Source organism: Perissodus microlepis, chromosome 22 (assembly GCF_051167445.1).
Source record: "Perissodus microlepis isolate ML-2025 ecotype Zambia chromosome 22, ASM5116744v1, whole genome shotgun sequence".
NCBI classification, from domain to species: Eukaryota; Metazoa; Chordata; class Actinopteri; order Cichliformes; family Cichlidae; genus Perissodus; species Perissodus microlepis.
In genome coordinates this window covers 21,153,868-21,167,535 of record NC_140481.1, presented here as the reverse complement: position 1 = coordinate 21,167,535, position 13,668 = coordinate 21,153,868, and the positions used below count along the sequence as shown (strand labels likewise).

General features: G+C 40.6%; 1 protein-coding gene across 6 annotated transcripts; it reads left to right on the top strand.

Annotated features, from left to right (window-relative positions):
- pbxip1a (pre-B-cell leukemia homeobox interacting protein 1a) lies at nucleotides 1-13,582 on the top strand. 6 transcript variants are annotated; one of them, XM_084919432.1, is made up of 10 exons: nucleotides 1-141; nucleotides 914-1,042; nucleotides 2,279-2,363; nucleotides 2,460-2,527; nucleotides 4,439-5,078; nucleotides 8,320-8,553; nucleotides 9,731-9,774; nucleotides 9,900-9,995; nucleotides 10,154-10,334; nucleotides 10,456-13,582. In XM_084919432.1, exons 2-10 carry the CDS (start codon nucleotides 971-973, stop codon nucleotides 11,670-11,672), a joined length of 2,637 nt encoding a protein of 878 aa, XP_084775558.1. In that variant the 5' UTR covers nucleotides 1-141; nucleotides 914-970; the 3' UTR covers nucleotides 11,673-13,582. The 6 variants fall into 6 exon arrangements, with proteins under 6 accessions (XP_084775558.1, XP_084775562.1, XP_084775557.1 ...); XM_084919436.1 differs by having other exon boundaries at nucleotides 1-383; nucleotides 953-1,042; XM_084919431.1 differs by having other exon boundaries at nucleotides 1-383.
- The last annotated feature ends 86 nt before the right edge of the window (nucleotides 13,583-13,668 follow it).

Sequence of the window (13,668 nt, the reverse complement as noted above, 5' to 3'; positions counted from 1 at the left end):
TTGGTCGACGTGACGCTACTTGGAATTCCCGAAGTTCCCAAGTTCAGAGGAGAGGAGCTGTGCTCGTGCTAAACAAAACAAAACAAAAGCAAAGAGCTTTGAAGTGGAAAACGCCGAGCGACTCAAGTGTGAGCACGCGGGGTAAATAAACGTCTTGTTCGCGTTCGCGGTGATGGAGCCGAGCTCGTGTCGGGGGCAGCCTGCTTAACAGCTGGGCCTGAGTGAGAACGCGGAAGAGTGGGAGTGGGAAATTCAGCCAACCATCCTTTGTTTACCATCATGAGTGAACCTTGAATTTGGTTGCTACAACAACCACAGCCGCCCAGCATTTACCTCTTATAAGAGCAAATCAGAACCTTAGCGCGCGCTAGCGTTGCCGATAAGTGAGTATTGACCTTTATTTGCACGCTTGGATCAATGAAGTACCCGTACAGTTTGGGGGGGGGGCGCTTGACCATTTTTGGGCATTTAACTGCTGCACAGATTGACTGGATGAATGGATTTGAATGAATGGCTGGCTGGAAATCGCAGTAGCGATGAATGCAGTCAGGAGATTCTTGTTTTCTGCACTGACTGAAGCCTTTGTTTCACTGCGCAGCGGTGTATTATGGATGCCTCCGTTACATAACTTGAATCAGCGACAATCTGCTCTTTATCCCGTTTGCGTTTGCAAGGTTTTAACTGTGCCACAACTGCGCGATTCTGCCCTCGTTTACCGTAGTTTTAAAAAATTGCATGCGAATGCTGCATAAAATCACACACGGCTCATCGAGTTTGTGCATTTTTTTAATGTTCTCAACTGCGCCTTATGCACCTGAACACGTTGTAGTCGGGTTACTGCATGTTGATAATGAGGCTCACATGTGTGCATTAGGCGTGCTCGCTGAAGACACGTTTTTGTCGTCATATGCAGGATTTTTAAAGCTCAATCTGTCCTGTGTGCTGTGCCAAGTTAAGCCTGACGGGGGCGATGTCTGACAGCAGCAACAGCACAGGCAGCACAGGCTCCTCCACCAACAGCTGGACCCTCCTCTCCCCGGAGGTAAGACGAGATGAGCATAGCTAAGGAAAGTCTGGGTATCATTTGGAGCACCATGATTATTATCCTGCTCCGTGAATACTGGTTCATTTATAATTTGTCTTGTCCTAACCTGCAGCCCAGAGCTGCTTAAAGTGGGAAACATCCTGGTGAATGTTTGCAGAGCGCCAAATTGTGCCTCATCAGGCAGATAATGTGCACAGTTCGGATGAAAATAGGATTTATTTCACTTTGGCTTTTTATACTTTCATACTTTTATGAAAGTATTAAAAAAAAAAAAATTCATACTTTTTTATACTTTCATACTTTATCCAATAATGTACCCCTCTGGAATAGCTTTCTATGCCACTTGGCTTTCTGACCAGCACAAGGTATTTATAGCAAGCAAATATCCCAGTATACACTGTGCCAACTAAGATAATATTGTAGTCACACTGAACTGAGTCTTTCTGGTATGTTGCACCTCAGATTTAGTGACACACATGTGCTTGCACTTCGCTGTGAACCGTTGTCATTCTCAGTGGCAGAGAGGCAACTGCAGTCAGTCGGTGTGATATCCAGCACCAGGGTTTTTGAGTCATGAAAGAAAAGCTGCGGTGGTTTCAATCACAAATTTCTGTTAATCATTCAATATCAGAAACTGGCTTCCCACTCACAGGGACCACACTGAGGTTTAACAGCAGCTAAGAGGTGGCACTCAAAACAGAAGTACTGAATGTAAAATGTTTTTTTATTGAAGTCATTACTGTTTAATTGCTTCCAGAACTATATATAACTGGCTTTTACTTCAGCTTTTATATCAACAACTTGTATCCCATACAGTACTCAACTTCAAAGTTTTTTGTGTGTGTATTAGCTCAGTATGCAAGCATGACTTGGCCTGTAGTAAGGCTGCTGTGGTTTTAGGAAAACCTTGTGTTATGCTGAGAGGTGTTACTAATATTTTACCCAGCCTCGTTTGTTAGGATAGAAAACCCATGACAGCTGCATGGATATTGTTTTGTCAGTTTGGGTTGGAGAATGTGTAAAAGCTCATCAGACAGTAGTTTGACTGTGATTTGTAGCTTTTGTTATCAAGTATTTCAAGATCATTACAGGAAAATCTGACTCCATAATTAATTGGTAAGCAGTGCCAGTTGTAATCATTGGTGAGTGTGAATGCTACTCTAAATGTCAAGGTTACGGCTACAGGTGTAAATTTTTACCAGCTGGTTCTCATTAGGTCTTCTCACTCAACAGGAAGCTGCCATTGAGAATGTCGGGCCCGTGGATGATGGCACAGAGAGCCTGGGGGATGTCCCCAGTCTCTCAGAGGAGGTGGCAGGTACTGACAAGTCAACATATCTGCCTGGTGTCTAAAGCTTTGACCTTTTCTTGGGTTCTACATCTTTGTTTTTGCATTGTGTCGGTGTTATTTCAGGAGCTGCTGCGGAGTTCAAACCCATTGGTATCCCCATAGAAACTGTACTATCTGAAGAAGGCCACCAGGTTAGTAACTACGCAGCAGTTCATTAAGAAGACAAAAATTCAATCACATCATATTTAGACTTACCAACTGTGCCAAATGTATTGCTGCTTGACAGATCACAGCTGAGAGCCAGAATATCATCTTCTTTTCTGAGCTGCTCAGAAGGTGCAGCTCCACCTACTTTACCACAGTGTGTAACCTCAGGGTATTTTTGCACATCAGGATAGATTTAAGGGGGGGGGGGGACACATCTGCAAAAATATTTTAAGTAGGAGCGCTTTCTGGATTCAAATTGTTTGTGTGAGGAGGTCTTTGGAAGTGATCTATGATTTAAAACTCCAAGCTCTCTATAAATAAATATCATGCCTTTCTTCTCATAACATGGTCACATTTCACCTAACAGGTTTCAAGCTTAAACCTTAGGAATTTTTCAAATCTTTTTATCTGTATCTTATCTTCCGATCCACCATTTAAGAGAAATAGAGCTTCGTCACATAAAGCTTATGCAAGATCTCTGAATTATATTAAAAAAAAAAAGCTTAAGCTATGCCTCCCTATTTCCAAATAGAGCTTTTCATTATGTTAGCCTCTAATTTCAACTCTTACTTTGCAATTTTGTCTGCGTTCCCATTGCCCTCCACGCTAACATGAGCATAAGTCCAGCAGGACTATACACTCATGCCTACTCCATGTATTCTGACTATTATTTGGCCCATACTCTATATAAACAACAGCTTAACTCCTCAACCTTTCTGTTGCTTTGAATACTCTTAATAATCACACAGCATCTACCCCAATATGCAGCTGACAGTTTTGATAGACTTGCATGTAAATGAACGTTCATCAGCTTGCACCAGCAGCACATTAGTAGGAGTTTAATGTATTACAAAGGCCCGAAGACGTCTAGAAGTGATTAATTAACTGTTTACTTTGTACAGTATGACATTAAAACTTAAGCTGCATTATCTAACCTTCTCTTCCTGGTAAAGAACACATAGCATGACTTCATCACTCATATTTTAAAACCACAGTCATATGACCTCCTTTCTATCTTAAATGTTTACCCCTTAAAAGCCTGTAAGGAGTAACCCTTAAAGCTCTTTTCTGAACTTTACAGATGCCTGAAAAATGAATAAATAAAAATTTAACATTTTGATTTTAAAACCTGTAAGTAGAATAAGAGTAATGATTCATCTACATATAACTATTGCTCACTATTTCTACCAACATTTATAAAATTTTATGTATCATTCTGTTAAACATAATAGGACTAATAGCACAACCTTGGGGAGTACAGTTTGTAATCTCAAAATTCTCACAGAAAATTGATCTTTAATAATGACTTTGCATCCCTGCCTGCATCAAGACACTGAAAGGAGAAAACATAACAGTAGACATTGTGTTGTCTTTAAGTAGACTTGAAAAAAAAAGTTACAACTGCTTCAGTCTTGCTGTCATGCTCATTTAATATCAGTTAAAGGGTTAATAAAATTGTCAAAGTAATCCTGGGCAGCATCACTTAATGAAAGAGAAATTCTGTAAACGATACTGTTTGCAGGGAAATAACCTCAATAACATGTAAAAGTCGCTGCACTTTATCAAAAAATAAAATAGAAAATAACAGCCAGCAAGTTATATTAGTGATCATTGTTATGCAAAAAGAAATTTAATAAATTGTACACAGAGAATTACTTTCTCGATTCTTGCACGTGAATGTTACTCGTTAACACTTTGAGCAACAAATGAAGTCCTCATAGTCAGGGTGTTTTTTCATTCATTCATGACATTTCTAAACAAACATCTCGTTAGTAGACGTGTTTAAAATATTTTGTGCAGGAACAGTCAACACTGAAGTATTTAACAGTTTTACCACCACTCTGTTATTTGAAGGTTAATTAAAATGTCAGTTACACTTTTGTCCTTGTCATCAGGTGTGTCAAGAGACCTCTCCAGAGTCCAGTGAGGGTCCTGTCCCTTCTAGTCCATCCCGTATGAGCCCTCTCCCACCCAGCCTTCTTGACCCACCAGATCCGGATTTGGAGAGTCAGCCTCCAGTTATCCATGACATTGTAACCAGTTCTCCCAGTGACAATGAGCACCTAGGTGCCATGCCATTTGTCACCAACATTGACATGGGGGCTCCACTGGATATTCCAACTGTTGAAGTCCCCCCTTTCGAGTCCGAGGAGTCCTGCTCTGCACCTCTGATTACTGAGATCCCCATCTCTGCAGAGCATGAGCTCCAGAAGCTTGTTGATGTTGGACTGATTCCTGCGAGTCCTCCTGGGGAGAGTCAAGTCTTCAGTGCTGAACCCGAGGTTAACATCCCCACCGAGACCCTTACAGCCACGGATCCCCTGTCTCATGTTGAAGCTGATATCAGCTTTGTTCCAGACAGCACAGAGTCACAAAGCCCAGTCCCCGAGAGCCTGGTGACAGAACATCCTACTGATGAAAGTCCTGCACCAGAGACTGTTGGTTCAGCTGAGGCAGATGAGGAGGTGGCTGTTAAAAATGAGCCTGCAAAGCCATCGGAGCCAGTGAGGCGAGATGAGAGAGACGATGAAGAAGGTATTTGATTATCCTACATAAGCGTTTCAGTAAATGTAAAGGCACTCGCACAGTATTCCCAAATCCAGCCAGGTACACTTTTCTTTGATTTTTTTTTTTTCTCAGTAGAAATAGATTCTTTCAAAATAATCTTCACATGAGATTATTAGTGATGGCAAAAACAGTGTTATTGGAAATCCACAGTAAAGCCATGGTATGCAAATAGCTTCAAGCACGCAACCTCATTTTAAGAGTTAAATCAAAGAGTGTGGAAGATCCTGCTATGATATATTCTTTGAGTCCTGCAAAATTTATTTTCTAAAACTTAAATTTAAAATCTTCTTTTAGATGAGAGTTGAGATATATTTTTTTCAACAAGCAGGACAAAAGATTAATAAAATTAGAGATGTAACAGAAAAAAGAAAACTAGCGCAATAAGAAAATGTAATTAAACAACAACAACAAAGTTTCTCATTTCTGGGGAACCGGTCTTCTTATCCACTGTGGGAAATGTACACCGGAGGCTGAAGTCAGGGCAAAAATTTGTTGTTGGAGTCTTGTGAACGTCTGTCTCCTCTTTCTGTGTGCAGTCAGAAATATACATTACTGTGCAAAAGTCTTCATTTCTTTATATTCTACTAGAAAAATAAGAAATAAGTGCAGTGATTTCTTAAAATATGCGTTAACATTAAATGAAAATACAACATGCTAACGAGGCTAAAGGTCAGTATATGATATGACCACCATCTTCACCATAGCCTCTCTTTGGCAAGCGTTCTTCTTTAAGTGGTCTTCAGGAATAGTACTCCGCAAGGACATTCAAAGCTCTTCTTTGGATGTAGGCTGCCTTTTGTTCTGTTCTCCCACGCTGCTTCAATAATGGTGAGGTCCGGGCTCTGGGGAGGCCAATCCATGGCTGATAGTGTTTCACTGTGTTTTTCTATCCAGGTATGCGTTTACTTCACTGGTAGCGTGTTTGAGATCATTGTCATGATTAAAATTAAGTTGTTTCAAATGAGACATTTTCCAGATGAATACTGCAGGTGAATTAAAATCTTTACTATGTTCAGAATTTCATCCGATTTTACAAGATTACCAACACTACTGGCCAAAATGAGGCCCCATCACAAAGCCTCCACCATGTTTTACAGCCATCTGTAAAATATGGTGGCTTTCTGTCTCTCTTCCACAGCATGTCTTTTATCCCGTCTTCCTTCTCTCACCCAACCGGTCGCGGCAGATGGCCGCCCCTCCCTGAGCCTGGTTCTGTCGAAGTTTCTTCCTGTTAAAAGGGAGTTTTTCCTTCCCACTGTCGCCAAAGTGCTTGCTCATAGGGGGTCATACGATTGTTGGGTTTTTCTCTGTATGTATTATTGTAGAGTCTCAAGGCAACTGTAGTTGTGAGTTGGCGCTGTATAAATAAAATTAAATTGAATTGAATAGACACTCACTGTTGCACCTCTCTCCTAACCTCCTCTTTACATATTGGTGACAATTTGAAATAGAAATGTGGATTCATCACTACAAAAGAACTGTTGCCAGTGATTTTTTTCAGTCCAGTTCTTGTGTAATTTGGCATAATTCTGGCTTTTCTCTTTTTTTTTCTTCATTAAGAATGGCTTCTTGACAGCCATCCTTCCACTAAGACTACTTCTGTTGAGACTTTAGTGAACAGTAGATGGATCAACTGAGGTCCTGTGTCAGGGCTTTATCTGTTTCTTCCTCTACTGTAGATAAATTTTTTTCTTCATTTGTCCTCCCCTCATCCACTTTTAGTTTTTTAAGGATACACTGCACACTATGCTTATAAGTTTTCAGCTAATAGCTCTTTAGGAATCGTCTTGTTAGTGCAAAATATTCTGTTTTATGTCTATTAAATCAGGAGTCAAAGGAGCTTGCAAAGAAAAGCGTCTGGACTTCTTTAAGTTACTTGAAGACGTTTCACCTCTCATCCGAGAGGCTCCTCCTCTTGTCCACAGGAGGAGCCACCTCCACAGGACAAGACTCAGCAGTCCATCTGCATCTTAAGGATAAAGGACACTCTTTCGAGGATGCCAATGTTCACATTTTGGACAGAGAGGACAGATGGTTTGAAAGAGGAGTGAAAGAAGCCATCTATGTCCACTGTGATGAGCTCACCCGAAACTCTGGCTGATTGGGACCCACACCCAGTTTCACACCTTGGCTCAGGCGATTAGAGGATCATCAGGGGGTCCTTTTGTCCCTCTGTGGAGGGATACTCCCACTAGGTTTAAATCTGGGACTCCCCACAATTTGACCTTAGAACTGAAGAAGCTTCTCGGATGAGAGGTGAAACGTCTTCAAGTAACTTAAAGAAGTCCAGATGCTTTTCTTTGCAAGCTCCTTTGACTACGATGACCTGGATGACTGAGAACCTTCACAGACATATTAAATCAGGACTTTTGCACAGTTCAGTATGTGAACCTCCCTTTCTTTGTTGTCAGTTAATCTTAAACCCAAACAACTGTAAAATGTCTTTTAATAATGGATGTCTTAAAGCTTGATTTTGACACAGTAACCCTCTTTTATTCTCAATCCCAAGATAAGATGACATTTTAAGTCAACAATATTACAGCTGATCTTATTTGTAAAGTGACATACAGTGAGCATCCTGCCTTTAAATATTTGCATCTGGGTCGCAGGCTCTGAGGCTCATAGCAGGTTTTCCGAGCTGCCTCTGCAGCTTTTGAGGAAAGTAAGTGGTGCTTTATAATAGGAACAAGTTGATAAAAGCAGAAAAATGAGAGAATTTGTTAACATGTTTCTTATCTATGTCTCGCTAGCAGCTGGAAAGCGATTTATCAGTATGACAGGAGAGCCCACACCCCACTGAGAAAATGAAGAAACCCCCATGCATGAAATTACTGTTGTTGTAATTTAGTGAGAAAATGTCATCCATTCTGAGAACCAGCAGTCGCTTTTTTTGTCAGACACTTTTCACATGCTGTTTACACGCTGTTGTGTTTTGCAGCTCATTTGCTCACTTAGAGTCTGGTATTCTGCGTGAGGAAGTCGGCCAGCACATAATTATTCACTTCTGACAAAGATGCCACAGATGTTGAGATGATTTGTTGAAGTGACTCCAGCCCACAGTTGAATACATGTGGTTTAGGTTTAGGCACATTATCATCATCTGTCACAAAAATACATCAGAAAACGTGACAGATCTTTGCTGTCTTGCCATTTCTTTCTCATGCTTAGAATTTCTTCTTATTTTCTTCTTACATTTTTCCTTTCTTAGAGCCTTCCATTAGGTATGACTCGGGTGACACTGGCAGCTTTGATGATGGACTGCGGCGGAGAAATGTGCCCACTTTTGAGGCACAGAGACCAAGAACATCAGACGAGGAGGATGAGGAGGAGGAAGTAGAATTCAAGCTGGCTGAGAAGAAGGAGGAAAAGCCATGGTTCTCCTTGAACAAATGCATTGTGGGTGCTCTGGTCTTGCTATTTCTAGGTTCCCTCTTTCTCTCAGGTCAGTTCCTCTCATAACTAAGGTAACTAGCTTGGTTCTGCTTTTATTGTTTGATTTAGTGCAGTATTGTGGCTACAATTTGTATGCTGCACATTAACAGTAAGAGTGAATGTTTTAATACCATAAATTATAATATTTATAGAACTGTGCAAAAATCTTGAGCCACACTGTATCTTTAAACTTTGCTTTAAAGTGCTTTTGAGCACAGTTCTCAGGTTTTCCTGACTATTTTCAGAGTCCTCTGGCCTATGAATCATTCAAGCATAAACGGACGAACCAGTGTTTTGTCTGCACACAACCGAAAAGAAAACAACGTTTTTTATGAGCAGCCTGTTGCAAAAAACGGATAATTTTTTTCCCATTTCTTTACATGAATCTTCAGAAAACAACTTTCAGACTTTTTAGTATTGTACAAGCTCTGTTTTGTCTCATATGCCGTGTTTTGGTATATGTTTGTGTCCCATCAAAACATAAAGAAATGAGGGGTTGGCTCAAGACTTTAGCACAGCACTGTATGTTAAAATGTCAGAAAAGAAACTGTGATCTTCCTACGCAGCATCAGAGTTTGGCAGCATTAAGAGTTTAGAGTAAATATTGCCATAAATTTCCATCATTTCACAGTTTCTGTTTGACAATGACAGTATTTACGAGTTACATAAGCACCTTTATTTGCTGTTGTCAGCAATAGTTAGATGTCTGCTTTCAGATCTTGTTGACTAAGCTCTACTATGTCAACAGGCTTCCACAGTGACCTGGATAATGGTAGGTCCAGAGCTAAAGATAAGGCAGCAGTGTAAGCTTCTGCGCTCACTGGCTAATGCTCAATAGCTTGCCCAAGCACTTATCTGGGCTGACAGTTGATGCTGCAGCAGCAGAAAAAGGCAAATAACATGCATTCTGAATTTTAACGCTCCTTATAATATTTTTGAAGGACTCACTGAATGTTTTCTGGGGTTTAAATTAAATGGGAATGTGTCTAATGCAGTCACACTGTGTTGAAGGCAAAATATGCCATACTTATTAATGAAATGGAAAAGAAAAACAGTTGGTGTGTGCAGAGAGTGGCCTGAGCTCATAAAGTTCACTTGAGCATCTTGAAAGGCAGCATGGCAGTTGTGTGTCAGTGAAAGTGCCTGTGGAAGGACTCGTTCTAAAACGTTGTCTTCCTGTCTGACAGGTGACTTTGACGCCTCCGATCTGAGTGACGCAGAACAAAGCCAGGTCTGTTTCCACAGATTCCTACTTCACATGATCATGTGATATTAAAATTTTAAAAACAAACATAAAGAGATGGACATTTTTTAAAAATATGTGTTCTATTCATGTGCCAATGATTTTAAATCCAGGACGGGCTTAGCAGTGATCCACAGGATATGAAAGAGCTATTGGATAAACTGACACAGGAAAACCAACAAATCATTCAGCTAGAGGCTCAACTTCAGGTCAGTATGGAGTCACACTGATGCTAATTATTTAGTTTTAATTGGTTTTATGATGTTTCAATGAATGTTTTTAATTGTTATACAACTTGCGCAGCACCTTAATTTACCTACAGCTTTGGCCACGTTATAAACTGTCACTATTTGACCATAATTCTCAGTCTAAGAAAGAAGAACTTGACTCAGCACTGAAGGCGTTAGCAGCAAGTGGCGATAAAAAGGGTGAAGCAGATCTGGAAAAAGAAAATGCAAAGCTGAAGGAGGAGCTGTCATCTCTGCCAGAGCTGAAGAAAGAGCTCGAGACTCTCAGAGCCAGAGTGACTGAACTCAGCCAGCTTGCAGGTATAATGTGACGACTACATCGCCCTTTAAGTTTATACTTATTGAACGTATCCTGCATGCGTAGAGACACACTGGTAATGACCAAGGTCATTTTAAGTTTGATATATTAAATCCTTCACAGCTGATCAGGAAATACTTCCAGCTGCATCTAGTTCGGCCCCACAGCCTGAAGACAAAGATGGTCAAAGTAACCAGAAAACACCTGGACCGGAGAGGGGGAGGGACGCAAAGCAGGGAGGAAGGCTGAAGGAAGAACTCCAGCGGCAGAAGGTTCTTTTGGAGGAGAGCAAGAAAAGGCTGGACGCAATGAAAAAAGATGGAGGCAAGAGAAAACAGGTCAGGGATCACTTGGAGGAGATCCAAAGGAAACTCTCCAAAGAAGTTGAGATGTGGGGGAAGAAGAAGCCCCAGGAGTCCAAATGGAAAGGGAACAAAGGCAAACACAATGAGCGGGACCACTACAAGAAAGAGGAGAGGGGAGGAGAGAAAGGGTGGAAGCACAACAACGAGGGAGAATGGAGGGATAAAGAAGAGAAGAAGCAGAGAAAGGTGGAAAAAGAGTGGAAAGATAAGGAGGGCGAATGGAGGCACAAAGACGAGAGGGAGGGACAAGGAAAAAAAGAGTGGAAAGACAAGAAGGAGGAAGACTGGAGGCACAAAGACGAGAGGGAGCAAAGAGGAGAAAAACAGTGGAAAGACAGCAAAGAGGACGGGTGGAGAGACAAAGAGGAGAAGAATGAGAAAGACTGGAAGCCTCAAAAGCAAAACTCTCATAAAGAGGCTTGGAGGAAACACCAGGACGAGTGGGAGAGCAAGAAGGGTGAGAGGAGAATGGACAGAGAGGAGAGGAGGAAGGAGAAACCGTGGCACAGCCGGTCTGCTAAAAACCACCAGCACCAACATCACCATCAGCAGCCCCGCCATCCTCATCAGCACCACAACAACGATTTCTGGAGAGACCAGGAGAAAAAGCTCCAACGCAATGTCCGTCCCCAGCTGGGCTGCACTTCCGTGGAGGACTGCGCCAGCAAGGAGGGGCTCTATCCAGTGGAGCTGTCAGAGTTTGAGGAACTTCTGGAGGGCTACCTGAGCAAGCTTGAAAGGTCATCATCAGAGAGCAAGGATAGGTTCAGGAGGCTGACCGCAGACTACTTTGAGGACGGCGTGTTCATCCACGACAGGATTCGTTTCAGCGACTTTGCTGAGGACGTGGCAGACATTTTGGAAGACATGGTGGATGTTTTAGAGGGCAACGGGGAGAAGGACGACGACTCCCTGGAGGAGGAGATGGAGGAGTTTGAGCGAGAAGCCCTGTGGAAGTTTGCTGCCACGGCTTAAAAAACGGCTGCAGAGAGGAAACCAGTGGTGGTTTTATAGGACATTTCTTGCCTTCGGAGCTGTAATAGTAGTAGCTTCTGGCACAGAGTGGTTGTGCTTCTCATAAACATGTCTCTCTGAGTCTATAATTATAAGCTAGACTTGTATTTGTCATCTTGGACTTAGTCGTTGTTACCTACCTCTGTCGAGTCATGCCTCCTAAAGCAAAGTCCTTCAGTAATGTGTTGTGTGAATTTCCTCTGCTCTTTAGTGATTTACACACGTGTAGTGCATGTTACAGTTCATTATAATGTCAGTTTAAATTGATCACACAGATCACAGAAGATGGTATTTGCAAATAACCATCAGCACAGCTTATATACCGTTATATAAGTTGTGAATAGAAAAAAAAAGGGGGGGGGGGTTTATTTATGTCATTTTATCTTGTATGGGAGCCTGACTAATCTCTACTCCAAGCAGGTTAAAAAAATACTAGAATGTTTTTCTTTCAGTGATAACAATCAGATCAGGTCGGACCAGTTTTCTGTCAGCAGCGCTTTATTTGGCCAAACACACACAGAGGACTGCCTGAGAGGGCCTGATTTCTAGATTTGAAGAACTTTTCCATCCTCTTGGCCGACGGCAGATGCGTGGAACAACCAGGAACCAGTTTGTGCTGCTCAAGAAAAAAAAAAAAGCAATAGCCATAGTTAAGTTGAACATTGCTAAACCACTTTAGCACTTTTCTCAAACATATGAGAACCGTCTTTTTTTTTTAATTTTCTGTTTCCAATTAGATTTATTTTAAATAGGCATTTTTTTTTTGGTTTTTTTAGGACAGGTTTTTTTTGTTTGTTTGTTTGGTAGTGTATCCATGGAGACTGCTAACACCGCTACTCTTACTCAGTATCCCACAATCTGAGTAAAATTAGAGAGGTTAGTGAGCTGAAATAGTTTCATTTACTTAATCTGTTAATTTGCCAAAATGAAATTGGCAACAAAACAAACATATATACATATTTTTTCCTTTTTTCTCACGCATAGATTTGAAGTGGCATGCGTGGCAGTGACCTAGACATAGCTTTGTTGTTTTTAGGTGATATAAATAAGCACGAAAAAAAACAAAAACATTTCATTTTATTTTTAATTTTATTTTAGTGTAGGTAGGTGAACCAGCACAAAGCAAAGTCCAAAATATATTTCAGAATTACTTTAAAATTGTGAAAAAAAATAGTTGTTTTATTTGTGTTTTGATTGTAGTGAAATTTGACTTTTCCCTCTATTTGTGGATGTGAAGTTGAACAGATTGTGATTGTTTTCTCTCAGCAGTGATTTCATGTTTATTTATTGTCTCACTACAGTGCATCTCTTTTTCTTATTTTTAATGAGAAGAACCACAGATTTTATCCCAGGCCGTATGCTTTGAATGTGAAAATGGTGACATTTTCATTAATTTAGTTTGCCAGCTCCTGCTTATGTGCCTTTTATTATATTACAAATCCTTTTGATTAGACGAGAGGTAGTTGATTTTATTAGCTTCTGCAAAGATTAGTAAGAAAAGCAAGTTTACGCGACTTGTAATTTTACTGCTGTTTGAATGAATGTCGTAGAGTTTACACATAAAATATTGAGCTGATGTTAAGTTTTGGAGAAGGATGTTTTGTTATTTTGAAGGTGTCCAGACCAAAGGATTCAGAAGAATGCTAATCACAATGGATGAATCTTTTAATGAAGCAGAGTTTAATGAATATTTGAGGACTATTTTTGTGTTTGTGGGACAACAGTAAGGCTCTGTGCTTACCGATAATGTAGGACCTGACTCAAACATGCATGTAATTGATCACTGGACAATTTCTAGTTATTCCCCTGATCAACAGTTATGTCCTCATTTTGAAGATCAATATTAAGTTCAATAAATCTTTCACCCTTGATACGTAAACAATGTCTTTATTTAATCATTTCTATTGTTTCAAAATATTCACACGTTTTTCTTTTTATATGATAATCCTGTACATAT